Raw genomic sequence first — 19,158 nt, 5'->3', positions numbered from 1 at the left:
ACAATGACTAATCTAACTTTCTCTATGGATCTGCCTGTTCTGGACAGTTCAGATAAATGAAAATGTGCAACATGTAGCCTTTTGTGTCTGGCTTCTTTCTTTCCCTTAGCATAATGTTTTCAAAGTTCATCCATGTTGTAGTATCAATACTTCACTCCTTTTTATGGCTGAGTAGTATTCCACCGTACGGTTAAAACAAATTTTATTTACCCAGCATCAGCTGATGAACATTTGGGCTGTTTCCATTTTTGGGCTATTGCGAATAATGCTGTTATGTTCACGTACAAGTTTTTGTGTGGAGGTTTTCATTTCTCCTACATGGGTACCCAGAAATGGAACTGTTCAGCCACATGATAGCTCCATCCTTCTCTTTCTGAGGGACTGACAGACCATTTTATGTTCCCACCAGCAGTGTATGAGGGTTGCATTTCTCTGCATCCTCACCAAACACAACAAACTTAATTTTTATATTTACTTCTCCTACTCTTGTAGGCAACTAAAATGTATCCATCTCAATGGATTGTGGGTCGGCAAAAAAACATTTACATCTCAAAATTTTCTCATAACTAAGAAAAAGCCGGAGCTATGTTCTAGAACACTGAAAAAAAAACCCCCAACCATTTCCTTTTGTACTCTATCACAATTCTCTGTAGAATAAACCAAGAGTATAGAAAGAAAGGTAAAAATGTGTTATTTAAAAATATTCCTGAAACAAGTTACTGATTGTGCCCAATTAAGCTGTGAAAAGGCCACTTGCCACTACCTTCAGATTTTTCTACTGCAGAAAAACCTTACCCACTGGTCTCACTCCCTGATATCCAAACTGAGCACTTAGTTTGACCCTGGAGGCACCTCACTCTTATTGTGACATGACCCCGTGACGTCCATGGAGATGGTGTCCTGTCCTTGTCCATCGGCATTCTCTTGATGATGCTTATCTGCAGTTCCAGCAACAACTTCACTTCATTTGTATGCATGCTGCTCTTGCTAAATTCTGGAAACTACTCCAGTGGTGTGACCCCAGCACCTGGACTAGAGCCTCAGTGTCATGAATGGTGGATGCTGCTGCCCCCTGCTGTGGAAGCCTCTGGCTGGTTCTAACCAGCCAGTAGGCTTCTGACCCCCTAGTTTACGAACAGTGCTAATTGCAAATGACTGCAAATATACTCAAGTTATGTATACATATTTGTCTCCATTGCTTTCATATAAAAATTTCCAAGATATGTTGACATTTGATCCTAAATCATTATGGAAAGGGGTCTTCTGCTTAAGTTTAAATTTTCTGACATGCTGACACTTCCAGTATTTTCTAAAATGTACTGCACACTTGTTTGCATTCTTAGGATAGCTCTGCTGCTCATGATGTTAATGTCTGCTCTACAACACCTGACTGTGCTGGCTGCCCTCCCTTGGGCACAGTAGAGCCCACAACACACAGGCAAGTCGAACTGTTTTTGGCGTGGCAGAAAGCAGCACATAAATAGCACAGGCCAAGTACACACGCCTTCAAGAGCAAGCTGACCTGGGTCCTGAGTGTGCTGGTCCCTCAGCTCCCATATACCCACATCAGCCCATCCCTCGGTATAGAGAGAGGGTCATTCAAGGGCCACTGGAAGTGCAGAGCTGCCTTTCCATGAGCTGGGACTCCACCGTGCCCCTGCGACCCTGCCCTCCCCGTGTGGTCAGTCACAGCTCCCTCCAGCCTCATCAAGTGCCCCTAAGTATTAAGGTTCACAACTGCTCTCTGCCCCTCCAAGCCTCCCCTTCCTTCTGGCTTCACTCTGGGTCCAGGAGAAAGAAATCTGGCCTCTGGAGCAGGGGGACTTTGAGGGACTAAAGAGAGTGAATATTGTATATTTTGTACCTTTAACCTGGTCTCTGAATGGTATGGAATTTGATATTGGTGGAAGAAGAGTGGATAATGGTGTCACAACATCTGGAAAAGAAGTACAGGAAGCTCTTGTGAACTTTAGACGGTACACGCAGGCTGGGTCACTGAGCAAAGTCATCAAGGGGCAGAGTAAAATTAAGAGAAAAACATCGTCCTACCTATCCAAGGAAAACGATGAATTACAAGACATATACCCAAACTACTGCTACATGTGAAAGAAACCTTAAAATTGGAAATTCTCATTTCTATTTCCAAATCTCTTACGACTTTAGCCCAGACTTTTAAAGAATATTTTACCATACTGCCACCTGTTAATGCTTCTTGACTCACACCGTTTACTTTTCAGGAGAGAGGGAGCCTTGTTGCTTTCAAAGGCCTTCCCTTTGCTACTTGGAAATCCATTTCCAATGAAGGATATACTACTGATACATCTTGCAGAAAAATGGTAATTTTCCTTACAGAGGTGGGAGAGTGCTGAAACTGGTGCCTGGGCATTTGGCCTCATTAAAAGAACCACTTAGAAAAATGACCAATACTATCCACATTAAAGTCATGGGTCTGTTACAAACAATTGGGCCTAGAACGGCAAGTATAAAAATGAGCAGGCTGGCTTCCCTCAGAGTTAGTCATTAAAGTGATGAAAAGACCAATAAAAGAATATTGTTTCACACTGAAACTGCCACCACAAACTATCATACTCTGTACTCTGGCCCAAGAATACCCTAACATATCCTGGGCACTTGACAAGACTGAACCGCCACCACAGTCCCAGGAAAAGCCAAGGCCACACAAATGGGCCATGCAAAGGCCCCTCACTCAGACAATTACCTTTCATGAAGAATCGGCAGGTGGGACGAGGCCTCACCTTCCTGTCACTGGGGTCCTTTACTTCGCCCTCTTCCAGATCATCATCCTGAAACAGAGGACAATGTGAATGCAGAGGGAATCATCTTAACAAGAGGGAAGAGGCAGGAGCGGCATCTACCAGCAGGCATGGCTTTCACCAAACCAGAAAGGATATGGTCATAAGACCCATATCTGGGCCACTCACCAATCCATGTTCATTTTCCAAACCTCAGGCTCCTCATCCCCACAATGGGTAATCTCAAAGCTTACCTATATGACTGAGGAATTCCACGAAAGAACAGAGTGAAAACATTGTAAAGCATGTAATACAAGGGACAAACCTGGGTTTCATTATACTATTTCTCTTAATTAGCAATTCTGGGAGGGAAATGGTTATATTTAGGGTGTTTAGTATTTTGTACATGTAGAACAAAATATTTTATGTTCTTAAAATTCAGCATTAACTTCCTCTAATTTTAAAGTCTGGGGGCAGGACCCTGGCCTGTGTAGCTCAGTTGGGCGTCGTCCTGCAAAGCATGGTTTGGTCGCAGGTTTGATTCCCAGTCAGGGCACATGCCTTGGTTGTGGGTTCCATCTTCAGTCACAGCACAAGAGGCAACCAGTCGATGTTTCTCTCTCTTTCTACCTCTCTTCCCTTCTATGATCAATAAAAGAAAAAAAAATTCTGGGAGTGGGGAGGAAGTAAGTTAGGTGCTGCAAGTTGTGATGCCACCTGGCCAGTACGTGGAGCCACTTCTTATCTTAGATCCAGGCCCTTTTTTCATTCTTATTCCACAGTTCCTATATCTTGGCTGTCTAAACTTGGAACAACACGGGAGCTTTAAGAAGACCAAAGCCCAAGGACTCTAAAGAGCAGTCACAACCTGGACCAGTCTGGTGCCCTCCCCAGCCGCCACTGTCCCAGGGCCTCAGTCACCACTGACCTGCAGATTCCCTCTCACCTGTGCCTCTTAGATGGGACCTCCCCTCCCTCAGGATCATCCCCAGCCCAAGAAGGCATCTCTGCTGACAACTGTTGGTCCAGGACGAAACCCCTCATTGCCCTGTGTCCCAGAGTACTCCAGTGTGGTTAATCCAAAAGGTCCCACAGGGCAGAGGCCTGAAGTCACTGGACCTCTTTCCTCCCACCTCCTGTAGCACCACCATCTTCCAGACTATGGCTCAGTCCAACATGGCCAGGGGAAGCACTCCCTAACTGGTGTCCCCCAACCTCTCTGGAACTCGCCCACACACTCCCAACAACACAGTGACCTTTTCAAACCCCAGCCAGACCATATCCTTCCCTCCCCTCTTCTGTCATCACTTAACCTATCTCATTTTTAGAATGCAGCTTGAGTCCCCTCCTCAGAGACCCCCATCTCCTTTCACGATGGGTCTCCACAGCCCTCTCTCCTGTAGCACTGATCACGGCTGCCACAGCCTGCCCCAAGGAACTGGAGGCTCAACCAGGCAGAACTGTGTTTGTGTGCTCACCATGTGTTGCCAGTCGAAGCACAGTGGTGAGCTTGTACTAAATGGAAAGCGTATGTTGAATGCAGAAATGCTGAAGTCAAACCCTGGACTTAGGATGACTTACTTTTAAAGCTCAAATAATAGTTATGTAATTTCCGCCTTGAAAATCTGAGTTATTAAAAAGCATCTTGTAGTAAAAAGAACAAATGCCTGAGAGTTATATCCCTTAAGAGAGCCAACAAAATGATTTTTTGAGAGATTAAATAACTTATTCAAGTTCACTTTTCAAGGATCCCTAGAATTCACTGAAAGTTTGTACACCCTGAACAACATTTTCCCATCTTCCCTTACCCCCAATGATTTCTTTAAATCTTGGAGAAATGTGCTTATTTTATGCTAAGTGACAGAACACCTCTCTTCCCTGGTCTATTTACTACTCTTCTCATAGTAATGATCACTACATTAAAGCCTTAATGTGGTCCTTTATATGAGCTCAAATCTAAGTCTAGAACAGATTCTTTGTTCTCATTAAAAAAACCCACAAAACTCTTTTGAAAGGTCAGAACCCATTCAGATCTCACTGCTTCAGTTAGAAATGAATGCACAGGAGTGAAATAATGAGCACAGAATAATAGTTTTTCAGAAGTAAGGATTCATAGCAGTGACTAGATCGGATTTAAAGAGGTGTGTGTTTCTGCAAAGGTGTTACTTTGAATATTCACAAAAGCAAAAAGAACCACCACCTACCCATCTTAAGATTGGTAAGCAGTCACATGAATCATACGAAGGAGTATATGCAGCTTCTAAAAACGATCAGTAAACAGACCTAGAAATGCACAGTAAAGCACATAATATAATGTCAAGCCAATGAGCACAAAACAGCACCTAGACGACAGTGACCACTGTCATCTGGTCCCCACACCTGCCAGGATAGAGATAGAGGGCTGTAGACACTACTGGTGTGCTGGGTTTATGGTCTCTCCTTTAATTAAAACAAAAAACAAGCAAAAACAATCAATCACTCAGCAATATAATATTCTGAATTTTCAACGAACCATTCATTTAACCCATGAGTTTTCAAGTGATGGTTGGTTAAAATAAGTTCTTAAATCTGTATTACAGTTTCATGCAAATACAACCCAAGAAAGGGATCTCTACAGCCAAACTCACAATGCTTAGTTTTTGAGAGCTGTTCCACCAAGTGTGTAATGTATGGGAATTCCTTCAGACCTCCTGACCATGTGACCCAGAGCAGAGGCAGCAGACAGCAGAGGACAAGGAGAGGCCCTGGTGGTCAGGCCACAAGCAAACTGGTGGGTCTGTGAGAAGGATGACACCTGTGAAGCTCTCAGCAAGTATCACCCCCAAAGGCTAAAAATAGTACAGATAATCTAACTTGGAGGAGTGTTCAAGGCCCTCTACAGTTCACAAATCGAAGGAACAGTCATGGCTCATTGGCATACCTCTATCAGCACTTCCTCAGGGTCAATATGCACGGAGCATATCCAACTTCAATGCTTTTATAAAATACATACAACTGGACAAAAGGCCTGAGTTCAAATTCTGAGTGACTGTGGACACATCCCTCCACGCTGAACTCTGGTTTCCTCTAGCAGAACAGGACTACATTCAGAGCGCTCATGTAGTGCTTCACATAAAACATGAGCAGTGAGCCCTGGCTGGGGTGGCTCAATTGGTTGGGCACTGTCCTGCAAACTGAAAGGTCACCCTGGTTTGATTCCCAGTCAGGGCACATGCCTGGGTTGCGGATTTGGTCCTGGGTTGGGTGCATGTAAAAAAACAATCCCAAAACCCCATGAGCAGAGCGCACTCAATGAGTTATCACTAATGGAAAAATACCTCAGAGGCAATATGCCGGGATACAATTATCTCTGAGCACTGGTAGCATAAGTCATTTTTACTTTCTTCTTTGAGCATGTTTTTATTTTCCTTACAAAAGGCACATATACCAATCATATAAGAAGTTGTTTCCAACCCCACAGCTCCCACGGCAACAGCAGATAAGGAAGACGGTCACCGTGTGGTGCTGCCGTGCCTGGAAGCAGACATGGCGTATGAACACACGCACCACAATCCAGGTCTAAGTTGCCACCCTGACACTGCCACCTGGGTCAACCACAACCTCCTTAAACCCTGGATCCTGCGTCCGTAAAACGGGTTAATGGTTCAGGTCTATAATCCCTTACCCCAAATCCTTGCAGCCAGATGTTCTGGGAATTCAGAAATGTTTTGGTTTTTAGAAAGGTGATATAGTGGGGTCTGAAGCAGCACCTTTTAACGGTCACAGTAATCTTTCTGTGGGAAGAGTGTGTCATACACAGGACCACAAACAACCTGGTGTCAGCTGTGAAAAAAACCTTTCCCATTCTCAAGAGGTTCTGGGCTTTCTGGGCCCTCCTGACCCAGAGTAAGGACTGTGGCCTGTGCTTACTCACATGGCTGTGTTGACCAGTCATTCAGGCAGCAGATAACGAATGGGCTCTTTTCAAATGTGGCACCAGCTTCCTATGCTTCGGAGAGGGGACTAATGCCGTCCCTCACCTAAGTGACTTGGAGGAGAGTGAACACAGGAAACGTACCACCTGAAAGGAGTGGGCCTCACAGACAGTAAACCCTCAGCCATGAAGGTTTGCTGAAGGGAACCTTTTTTTAACGACAGTATACATCCACACGTAAAAGGAACATCTATATTTGAATAGAAGAAAATATAAAATACCACCTGCAAAGAAAATGCTTCAAAGTATTTTTGTATGCAGGTGGTCTGAGAGCTACCACTTCTAAACAAGAAATCACATGGACTGTCCACTTAGGATGTGTCCTGCTGTGTGAGAGGCCACTCTACCAGAGAGAGAATCATGGATGAAAAGAATGGAATAAAATGCATACCCCAAAAGGATGATATATTATAGGTTGTCAAAGTTCTGTTAACTGAGTAAGCAAGCCTATAAAAACAGAACCAAGTAGCCCTGGCTGGTGTGGCTCAGTGGACTGAGCACCCACCTGCGAACCGAAAGGTCGCCGGTTTGATCCCCAGTCAGGGCATGTGCCTGGGTTGCAGGCCAGGTCCCCAGTGGGGGCTGTGCAAGAGGCAACTGATCTATAAAGGTGAATCAAAGATCTACGAAGGTTGTTCTATCTGCTCATATTTGCTCATCAAACACAAATCTTTCTGGCAATATAACTAGAGGCTCAGTAGAAAGGAAGACCCTCGCACAGTTGGAGTTGATTACAGCGGCCCAGCTCACTCTTCTGAGACACACCAATGCATCTGATTTTCTTAAATGTGGCTTCCTGATAGGTAATAGACTAATGATTAAATAAAGCTCATACTAGGTTCAGTTGTTAGGGACCCTCCGACCCCACTCCACATAACCAGGGTACTAGAAACTGGCCCCAACCCTGTGTGCAAAATCCACCCCTACTACAACACTTCCAGAAAGCCATTTATATCTGAAAACTGTCTGGTAGCACACCAAGAACATTATAAAGGTAATTCAAGACCGTAGTCATAAATTGTGTGGTTCAAGACAAAAGAATGTCAAGAGTTTACTGTACATCGAGAAAACTTCTGAGAGAGGAAAAGTTGGGGTGGGTGTGGATAACTCCCTCTCAAATCAGTTCATCTGTCTCAGTGACACAAAATATAAAGGGAAAAGCAAGATGATGCACCCGACAGAAGGGAAGAGCTCCTCAGGTACAGGAGGACACGTCACATGGCAATCTAGATTCTTCGACCCAACTGTTCCAAGCCACGCAGGGCCAGACTCTGAGGGAGGGTTGGAGTAGCTCATGCGTGCAGGAGAGGCCCTCTGAACCCTAAGTTTGCAGCCAGGCTGGCAGGACACCTGCCGGACACGGAACCACTCAGGGGCCTCACCGAATACATGTAATCTCCCTATAAACATATCTAGGAGGTTCACCTGATACCGGAGCTGCACTTGAAAGCCATGGGGAAAAAGCCCTCTGTGATGTGTAATTTCCATTAGAACCAGAAGCTACTTTGTAGGGATTCCAGCTAAAGGGGACCAGACCAAAGGCCCACTGGAAACAGGCTGCTTGTAGACTCAAGTACCCACCTCTGGTTCCTCCTTCACCAGAGAAATGCAGCTGGGGACAGGGCATTTTGGGAAAGAAACAAGAGAGAGCATTGGTGGGGACACAGGGCACACACTAGCAGAGAACTGACAGTAAACGAAGAGTTGGAGCTGGTACAGAGAGCGCAGGAAAAATGAACCAAGAGTAGTCATTCATGTACACACTGATACACGTCTCACACTAGGTTCTTCCAACGGTGGTTAGGGCTGGTGTTGGTCGCCCATAACTGGTGCCTAAACAGCCCTCTCTATGGGAGTGGCTTCCCTGGTGTAGACCTTCTGCCCACTGACACCCCACATCTCAATGGCATTCAAATTAAATGTGCCCCAAAGCAACAGGTTTCTCTATCTGCTCAGAAGGCAGGTACTGGCTACCTACCATGTGCCAAGTATGGTGATACTGGGGGAGGCAGCCTAGTAGGTCCCAGAAGTAGGGAACTTGTGTTCCTGGAAGAAAGAAGAGGGTGGTGGAAAACGATGGGAACACACTGACGATCCAGTTAATTTAACTGTGGAAGTATAACAAAGGTGCCAAATACAACAGAGAGGCAGGGTCAGGAGGTAGAGCCCAGGTAAAGGTGACATTTACATCAACATTCAAAGCAGCAGGGATGTCAAACTCATTTTCACCAGGGGCCACATCAGCCTTGCGGTTGCCTTCAAAGGGCCAAATGTAATTTCAACTCCTTAACAGTTACGGAGTAGTTAAATTTATACAGTCCTAAAATTATTTTGGCCCTTTGAAGGCAAGTGCGAGGCTGATGTGGTCCCCAGTGAAAATGAGTTTGACACCCCTGACTTAAAGGATGGAGAGGAAACCAGAAAGAAGTCAGGCGAACAGAGGAACTCCTCAGGGAAGGTGTGCTCATGTGAAGGCCCAAGCCACCATTTACAGTGCACCTCCGCACCGTGGTGAGGTCTGCCTGTCCCTCAGGTAGGGCAGGCTCCGCTCCACCCTGTTACTTCCTCAGCGCAGGGGGATGAGCCTGACACAATGTAGGGCCCTCCAGTGCTGTGTCCAAGAAAACAGACCTGCAGGGGTGGCTTCAGTAGGAGGGGCGGGCTATAGTGTGGGAAAGAAAACACCTCCTGCAACTAAAACAAACTGTGCTCTCGAAGTCTCCTCAGCAGTGGGCTGTTTCCAACTGTGGGGCCCCTCAAGAGAGGGTGCCAAGCAGGGCAAAACAAGCCACAACAACCAACAACCAACCAACCAACGTAGGATCTGAGTGGGTAAGAAAATCGAACTGGATTATTTCACATGCTGTTTCTACTGAAAACAAGCAAATCTCCAGAGGATGGGTGTTTTTTAGGGATAGTTCAATTCAACTGCATGCCCCATATCACCATATCTAAGTGCCATGGAAAAGCCCACTGGTGAAATGACGCCAAGGTACTCCAGGACTGGCAGGGATACACTTGACCCCATATGACCATGGAAAGGCAGAAGAGTACATGAATTTCCTCTTAAGGCTTATTCAGCAGGTGAATCACAAAGGGTTTGTGCTCTGACTGGTGTGGCTCAGTGGGCTGGGTGGCGTCATCCCGTAAACCGAAAGGCCGCCAATTTGACCCCTGGTCAGGGAACATGCCAGGGTTGTGGGCTAGGTCCCCAGTTGGGGATATGCGAGGCAACTGGTAAATATATCACTCACGCATCGATGTTTGTCTCCCTCTCTTTCTCCCTCCCTTCCCCTCTTTCTAAAAATAAATAAATAAAATCTTTAAAAATAAGTTTGCAACTGGTCCTCTCTTAATGAGAAATGAACTGTCCATAACCCTTGGACCACAATCAGGACCCCCTACCCTAACATTCCCTGCTGGCCGAAAAACCAAATTCACAGACAATCTCAACCAATGACTGTTTCTGCTCAAAATTTCACCTGAATTGATGAACTCGAGTGTCATGGCACCATCTTCCCCTTTGCCAACCCTGTGGTAGAGCTGAACTTCCCTGAAGTGGGAGAGAAGCACAGCTGGCAAAACCAAAGGGAACCTGCATGACAAGGTCCCAACAACACCTTCTCGAATAAGATAGTATTTCAAACAAGGTTTATTAACTCAAGAGTTCATCTGCACCTAGTTATGAGAAGATATGAAAAAATCTAAAATTCTAACCACATACCCCCTAACGTTGTTCTTATGAACCAAAGTTAGATAAGTGATGTCTAAAACCCTACAAATTCACCAAGCACAGCAAGGCCACCAATGTTAGAACAGACTGGGAATATGCACCAACACACTATTAGAGAAGTGTGGCACTTACAGTAAACCTGTTGTTAAGTATGTAACCAGTAACCTTTTCCCTCCCAACCCAAAACATTTCTGAGAGACTCCACACACCTTCATTGTGGTGACTTTCAGATAAGCAGCACCTCCTTCCCTAGGGGACTTTACAAAAACCCAGATAATTCAATCTGCTCTCTCTCTGAACTCCTTTGAGTAAAAGCATTACTCAGAACTTCAGGCTCTTTGCCCCCCAAACCCAACTTACTAAAGAGCATGATTAAAGTTCTTTCCAAAAGATTATCTGTAATGAAACCCAAAAACTACCCATATCCAAGATGATCTTACCAGTCTTACATTTTCCTCAACCTGAAGGCCAGATTATTTAAATAAATTATAAGGAAGTGTGATGGTCTGCTCAAAAGCTGAGGTATTCTGATGCACAACCCCATCTTATCCAGTCACTAGGGTCTTATTTGGCCCAGCTGGGACCCTCACCAGAGGACAGGCTGTGAGACAAAGATAAAAATGCCTAAGAGAATAAAAACTGGAAGGAAGCCTCTTGAGTCTTTTCAGTCTCAAGAACCTGACAAGAAGTGAAGATCCACGATGGTTCTGGTTGAATGCCAACTCAAATAGGATTTAAGATAGCAAAGATAAAAGGAGAAAATTACCTCTTCATTTGTTAAAAAAAATCTGAAACTTAAAAAAAAAAAAAGAAAAAAATTTGGGGCCAGACATTCCAATACCAATAGCATCAATAGCATCAGACAGATGAATCAATAGCATCAGACAGATGAGTGAGGGTCCAAGGAAATTCTGCCAGCTACCAACTGGCAGACAGAAGTTTTCTGAATCTAGACTACTTTGCTTTGATTTTTAGCAGTTCATAATTACCATGGCGACTGCTCCCAGAACAATCCTCTCATTTCCCTACACTCCGCCATCCCACCTCCTCGTTCTGAGATGAGGCTAAATTAATCCTCTGTACAGCCCGCCTCCTGAGAGCAGGCTGGGGTGTGGTTGGGCTCCATCTACGTACACTTGCAGCTCAGGATACTCACGTCGATCTCCCCATCATCAATCTCTCCATCGTCATCCTCTTTTTTTTTCTCCTTGTTAGCCTCCAGGGGCTCCTTTTCTTCCACACTGTGGACACCTGCCTTTCCCTCCTCCCTGGGAGCTCCTTCTCCCTTCTCCTCATCGTCCTCGGCCCCAGCCTTCTCGGCTTCGTCCTCCTGCCCAGTGGGGGCTGGCTCTTCGGGTACCTCCTCATCATAGTCTAACTCATGCTCATCCAATTCCCTGGTGACTGAGGAGGCCTCATCCCTCAGGTCACTTGTGCGATCTTCCTCCCCCCCATCCCCTTCCTCTGCACGTGGGGGGCTCGTTGGGGCCCTGTTTAGCTCCTGACACTCGGAGTCCGGGTCCTGATCCTCCTCATCAGAGCGAGTCTCCTCTTCCTCCTGGCTCAGTCCCAGGGCAGCATTTTCCTCATCCTCCAAATCAGAAGCCCTCCCCGCAGCTCTGTCCACATCCTGATCAGACCCACTTTCTCTCAGAATGTCATCGTCTGAGAGCCCTTGCTGCTCCTCCTCTTCATCCTCTGGAGAGCGAGGGTCCCGTTCAGGGCTCTCAGCCACATCCATCGGTACCCGCAGTTCTGCAAAAGAAAGAGAACATAGATTCACAACATTTATCAAAATGGAAAGTACATCTTGCCTTGGTTTTCCTGTCCCCACACTCACTCCTGACCTGCAGAGGGGGCCAGGATGTACATTTTGCTTGGTCCTGCACAGCTCCTCCAAACCCCAGCCCCCCTCCACAGACCACTACTGCTGGCTGTTCTACCATGGAGGATGGCAGGCCATCCCTGCACACATCACCTCCGTAAGGATGGACTATGCTCGCTGTGTGTTAAGTACTTCACATCTGCAGCAACCTGGCAGGAAGACACCTGGTGCACCTCTTCTTTTCACCAGTGATACCCAAACGGTCAACAGAAGGTAGGTGGTAAGATATGCACTCCAAGAGATTAGACTGCTGATGAAATTCAAGAAATAAGGCAGCAATGTTTGAAGGCATATGTGTAACCATTTTTTTCTGGAGTCATCCTGAAGGGCCTGGAACAGAAACCTGGGACTATCTTTAGGAGTTCCCACGTTGTAGGCTGTCTCCTGTTCCTGAATGCACTTCTTCAAGTATGGCCCTAACTGCCTCATCAGATGCACCTGGCATGATCTTGGGCCTCACCACAGACTTGTATGTTGGAGCCACCAATGGACGCCCAGAAGGTGGTATTCATGTACCCTGTGATTCTCACAGCAAAGTAAAGATCCACTGCTCTACTACAGGTATGTTGTGGGAAAGAATTCTGGCAGAAAATCTGATATATTTAAGTACGGTTGACTGTTGAATAACACACCTTTGAACTGCATGGGTCCACTTATATGTGGGTTTTTTCAGTTGACCCAGGGAGCTCAAACCCATTGTTCTAGGGTCAACTCTAGACCCTATTGTATGAAGGGAATCCTAGTATATGAAGGGCTGACTGAAGTCCTTGGCTTTTAGACTGCTCAGGAGGTCAGCACCCCTACCCTCATAGTCGTTCAAGGGTCAACTGTAGTTTCTTATGTAAAAAGACCAATATGTCAAGTTTAGATTTCATTTCTATTTTTACTAATCTAAATTTAATTATAAAGTGAATATTTTTTGGTTTTCCCAACTTGGTGTGCAAAGACAGTACATTGTTCCATTTGTTTTAAACAGACTGCAAAAGATGGGATAAGAGCGTAAGTGCATGAAACCAACACCAACAGTCTGTAAGGAAACACCATTCACCAATGAAAGGTGCAGCAAGTCACCACCACTGAATTAGTGTGCAATAATAGTGATAGTGAAGAGTTCAGTGGTCACCTGATTCTTCCAAATTTTTTATTTAAAATAAAATATGCCACAGTCATGCTGTTTGCATCTCAGCAAGATATGGAAACACACACACATATTTACAAACCTTACATACATGTAATTGTTTTATGTATTTATAGAACTAAAGATTAAAAATATGTATTTTTAAAATGTATGCTTTCAAAAGGAGAACCTGTGTTTAAAGATGCACATACCAAGAGTTGTTCTGAACCTACAATAAAAAACATTGTTTTGGCTGTTAATGGAAATTATTATAATTCAGCACACACAGGACAAATCACTTAAAATTCATCACTTCATAAATAAACTACATGATTAGCAGTAATTGAAACTTATAAACCAGTCAATTCATTCAAAGTCATTTAAGTACAGAATTTTGAAAATGATTTAATTTTTGGTCTTCTAACTACACTACCTAGAGGTAGAACTATTGGAAAGTATTAAAAAGTTAGTCCTAATATGGTATACTTGGCTGAAAATGAAAATTCGAGGCCACTCCCACGACTTTGTGGCTTCCCTGCACAGGCAGAGTCTATCATTGCACACAGCGCACTTCTATGGCGCAGGGCGTTGCACAAAGATGAGAAAGCTACCAAGGACAGGGCTGGCTTCTAAGGCCCCTTACACTCTTAACTATTCCAGACAGAGAATGGGGGCGGTTACAGTAATCAGCCAAGGGCCACTGGCAACCCCCCCAGACCCTTAGTTAATGATATTGAAAAAACACATAAGATTTTCCTTTGTGTATGATACCCTTTGCCTATCTCTGTATAATTTTTATTACATTGTATGTAAGAAATATTCTCCATAGAATGGCAGGGACTTTCATCTCCCCAGCTGCTTAAGCTAGCACCTGGTACCTTGTAGGGAGGCAGTCACATGGAACTGATTACTGAGCCTTATACATCACTACTTGAAACCAAACAAATTCTGATTTTCACATTTTATACTCTAATGGTGACCTTGACACAAAGCCACCTCTTAAATCACTCAACCACATTAGAATGTTCTCTCAAACTAGTTTAAAAGTCATGCAATACCCTGCAGAACCCTCTACCCCCAAGCCTGTGATTGGCTTTGCAACATACTATCTTATTCACAGCCACAAACTCTTACAACCTGTAACAGTCCTTTTCCAGGTCCCATGTGCAAACTGGTTTCTGCTTTGGTTTCATCGTTTGCTCAGATCCAATCAAATTGCTTTTGATATTTAGGTAAACTTGAAATTAAATCTTAGAATAAGGAAAGGAAAAAAGAGTGTCAAACTTCAAATAATGCAAGCAGTGGGATGTTTCCTCTTGGTACGCTGTACCTTTATGGTTACGTGGGCTAGTGCCAACAGTATAGGTTTCTGAGGTATAAATTGAGCTCCCAGGTCTACTGCTTCCTAGCTGGAAGATCTTAGGGAAATTAGGTAAACTTGCCAGACCTCAGTTCCTTCATCTGAAACATGGGGACAACAGTATCTACTGTACAAGGTTGTTGCAAAAATTAGATGAGCCTGATAATGTATGTGCCTGGCATGTTTTAATTTTTTTAAAAAATAATTTGTATGAGTTCATTTGAACCAAACTGATGAATTATAAATTATACTCAGGAGCAGGATCTCACATGCTTCCTGGCACACATCATGTGAAGGTGAGTAAAGGTAATCCTCAACTTCCAAAAACAATACTCCTTTCACCCGTAAGGTTCAGTTCAATTGTCTTGGTGCACTCAGGAGTAATTCATTCACTGTTTCATTCAGCAAATACCTGATAATCTACTTAATGCAAGACTGTATTATTAAAACAACTTCTGCAAAAATTCAACAGCTACCACCATCCACTGTGAGAACACCACTCTGAGTCAGGCGCTTGACCAATTTCCTCACATCGACCTTCCAAATAAGTGATGGTCACCTTCATAGATAAAGGAAACCCAGGCCACGTGGCCACTGAGTGGCTATTGCAGGACTGCACTTGGAGCTGCACTTCAAGTGCTCAGTCCCAGAGCCCTGGACTATGCCTGACCTATGCAGGGAATGAGCTTCCGCTCCCTGTCAAGGAACTAACCCCTAACTTTTGCCAATGTTCCTGTAGAAAAATGGAACCTGAGTTCCAAACTAATTTTATAATTCCTTTTTGGAACACAGCCCACACCTAAATTGGGGGACTTATATTGCACCAGTAGATTCTGCCTGTTTTTCTTTTCTCCCTTCTAAAGTTTTGTGTTAATCCAGCTATCCTCCTATCTTAGTCCTTCTAGAACCAAAAACATACCTTTTTGTATAAATGGAAAAGTTAACATATTTACACAGACTACTAGTTAAAAAATAGTGGTGAACATATGGAGATTCAACTTGTGACACCATTTATTTTATGATTTTAAACATGTCTGGAGTTTCAATCTTACTTAAAATTTAATAGGAATGCCCCCCACAGTTTGAATTATGGAAATTACTCCAACATTCCTGACTCTCAAAGGTGGTTCTCAGCATTGACCAGAGGTGGAGAAGCCAAAGGTCCTGAGTGTACCTGCTACTATCAGGGGCAGCTCAGGGCTCTCTGTCAGTGGTGCTTGGCCCTTGGGAGTAAGGACTGCTTTGAGGATAAGATGAAGGGTTGGCTTCCCTCTCTAGAAAAATCTGAACACACACAATTTATCTTCTACTTTAGGGAGTTCAAAGCCTCCTGAGGTTCACCCATGATCCCCAGATTAAGAATTCTTGCCTTAAGTATACCATACATTATTTTATTATATATCCATACTTGCCACACTGTACTGAGACTATTTGTTTGCAACGTCTATTGGGAGGCCCTCCTGTCCCCGCACAAAGTGACTGAGAGGACTCAGATTCACTCACCTCTATATGTTCCCTAGGCTCAGCAAACAAACATGTGGCACTTAGCAGCAGAGCTCCCATGTAATTTACTGTTTAAACTGGGACATGTTTGACACAGACTGGAAGGAGGCACTGTTAACAATTACATCAAGCATGAATAAGGGCTGTCCAAGGCACACGGGGATATCCAGTCACTCAAGGAGGCCCTGTGAGATCACCTGGGAACTCACAATCTGAGGCTGCTTCAGCCTTGCAGGTGGAAATATGAGAAAGGGCTCCCTGTTATTAGAAGTAACCTGAGTTAACAACGCACTGCACTGAAGAGGAGTGTCAGAAGATGGCTTGCATTCCAGGGCGTGCTCTAGGCAGGTTAACTGTCTCTCTGTGCACCCGTGTTCTAAAATAACTTGAGATTAATTCAATTTGGCAAATATCTGAGTGTGTGATCTATGTTAGGTGCTAAGAAAATCATGTAGCCTGTTAAGTGTAGCCAATGAAATGGAGGGTCCTCTGGTTATGTCTTCGCCAACTGCCAGGTGCACAGATTTTACTCAGTTTGTTCTCACACAATCACCCGGTAATTGAGGATTCTTGGCAAAGTTTAGAACGAATTCTTTAATCCTTTTATCCGTAAAATCGTGAACTTGCCCAGAGAACAGAATAATAAATATTCATCACTGTGCTTCCACTACCTAGTGCATTTGGCAGATGGTAACTGATGTTTGTTGAATGAAAGAATGACAAAATCTTGTTACCTGTTAAACGACCTGTTGCATACCAGAAGTAAATTCGAAGTAAGTGCCTAATTTTTAGAAGTCTATACCAGAACTCAAGCATAGTGGCTACTGTCTCATGTTCCAGCAATCACTCTAGAAGGCTGCACACTGATTCCAACAGCACTGCTAAAGCACAGAACATTTTGGGAATGTCTCTTTTGAGTGATCTTTAGAACCTGCAGAACACTCTCTCGGTGCTTTCAGTGGAAGCAAATCTTCCTCCTTTCAAGGTGCGCTGCTTTGAGAAATGGCAGGAAGACATTCCTGGTCTGGTAAGTGAAGTGAGGTGAGTTACAAAGATAGGCAAGACAATTTGGGGTCAAACATAGGGTGTAACTATTCAGTAAAGATAGATTTTCTCAAATGTCTTATGTGTTTATCAAAACAGGAATTCGCAAGTTTTGAATCATAACCTCTCATGTTAACAACTTTAAATAGAGCAGTTCCTGTCTGAATGCCTCAGTTTTGGTACATTTCGTTAAACTTCTCATTCATAACTTCATATACTTACAAAATCCAAAGGAAGGGTGGCATGGTTGGTGAAAGACAACACCCCCAACTAAGTTTGACCACCAAAAAAAAAAAAAAAAAAACCCTCAGAGAGGAAGCACTCACCTTGAAATGATCTGTAGCTGTTGGAAAAGTTTTTTTAAAAAAAGTTTTAAACATGAGCAAGGCCACAGCTCACCTGTTTGCGTTCTGGAATGATTCCACAAAGCTTTCATACAGAGTCTGAGCATTTCCCCCCAAAACTAGAGAGGAGTTCCAGCCTTAGGGATACATTTGATTGATTTCCAGAGCTGGCTGGGCTCACACATCTCAGACTGTAAAATTATCAGACAAAGACTCCCTTCCCAGGGCTTGGAAATGGGAATCAGCCTGTGTCCAGGTTCATACTGATAATCCCAACCTCTGCTCTGGACAAGGACCACTCCACAGGATATACAATGAAGGTGAATCTCCAGGGAGAAATAACGAGACCCCTTGCTATGCCCCTAAACAGTACTTCACACGTCTAACACCCTCTTCCATTCTCCCCAAATGGATCTGAAGACTGACCAACTCTTGCAATTGTGTTTGCTGGTATTTAAAACGATCAACGACTTTATCCCGCAAACTCGGCTGTCATATAGTACTTTGAAAAACTTAAGTTTTAGCAGGAGCAAGACTGGAAGTAGGTTCTTCCAGCATCGTAGCTGCAGTGAGTTTATAACAAGAACAGGCATTCTTTGGGCTCCTGACCAAAGGGGCAAGAAAATTACATATTTCTAAGAGTGGGGTGCGTCTTGGGGCACAGCCAGTACGCCCAACCTGTGCACAACGGGAAGCTAAGAGCAAGTTCCAGGAGGCTCCAGAGAGCTCAAAGTTCCCGAAGAGCCCATCTCAGTCCGGGCTGGCTGCCTCCGGAGAACGAACCTGCGTGCCTCCCCCGAACCACCTACGTGGGCTGCAAACATGTGCCATGCTAATGTCCCGGAAGAGAAATGACAGCTTTAGGAGAATCAACTCCCAACGCGGGGCGCGGAGGCAACCGAGGGGAGCTCGGACTCTAATAAGAGGTTCCAGGGTCCCCCGGGCCGGCTCGCCGCGGACGGAATGCTACCTCAGTATCCTCTACTCCGGGTCCAAGAGCCACGCTTCGGTCCGGGGGGGGTGAGCAGCCTGGAGACGGCGGCAGCAAGCTCCCGGGCCTGGGCTCCGCGCCGCCGCCACCACGCTCCCCGCCGAGCCGCCTAGGCCTCCTCCCCGCCGACCCAGCCACCCCGCCGCCTACCTCAGCGCGAGGGCGGGGAGGGGGCCACGGTTCCGCTGGGGTCTGGGCGGCGCGGGGAAGACGTCCCTCGGCCCTTCCGCTCCTTACAGGATCCGGCTAGAGGCGCGACACGGGCGGAACAAACGGGCTCCACTACCCGCGGGGGCCGGCCATTGTGCTACGTCATCAGGCCGCGACAGTCGTCCTGCCGGACGGCGGGCTTCCCTCTCTTGCCCCGCCTTCCTACCACTTCCTTCCGGCCCCCGCGCGGCGCGCCCCCACCCCCGCCCCTCCCGAGCCCATCACTGCGCAAGCGCCGCATCAGG

At 45.2% G+C, this 19,158-nt stretch overlaps 1 protein-coding gene across 5 annotated transcripts in view; it reads right to left on the bottom strand.

Annotated features, from left to right (window-relative positions):
• The window catches only part of ZC3H18 (zinc finger CCCH-type containing 18), a 62,788-nt gene extending 43,758 nt beyond the window's left edge, over positions 1-19,030 (bottom strand). For 3 of the 5 annotated variants that reach the window (XR_008425670.2, XM_053914777.2, XM_053914778.2), the window contains exons 1-4: positions 18,854-19,030; positions 11,616-12,214; positions 2,720-2,804; positions 1,865-1,936 (exon numbers count right to left, since the gene is read on the bottom strand). Coding sequence is in view for 4 of the 5 variants with exons in the window: in XM_053914777.2 (XP_053770752.1) it covers positions 1,865-1,936; positions 2,720-2,804; positions 11,616-12,200 (742 nt within the window). In the remaining variant the exon portion in view is untranslated. The remainder of the gene's footprint in view (positions 1-1,864; positions 1,937-2,719; positions 2,805-11,615; positions 12,215-18,853) is intronic. The other 2 variants (XM_053914779.1, XM_053914780.1) reach the window with 1 other exon arrangement.
• Positions 19,031-19,158: the final 128 nt, after the last annotated feature.

This window comes from Desmodus rotundus, chromosome 12 (genome assembly GCF_022682495.2).
Source record: "Desmodus rotundus isolate HL8 chromosome 12, HLdesRot8A.1, whole genome shotgun sequence".
Lineage (NCBI taxonomy): Eukaryota > Metazoa > Chordata > Mammalia > Chiroptera > Phyllostomidae > Desmodus > Desmodus rotundus.
Note: the sequence above shows the minus strand (reverse complement) of the source record. Positions and strands in the feature narration are given on the sequence as shown.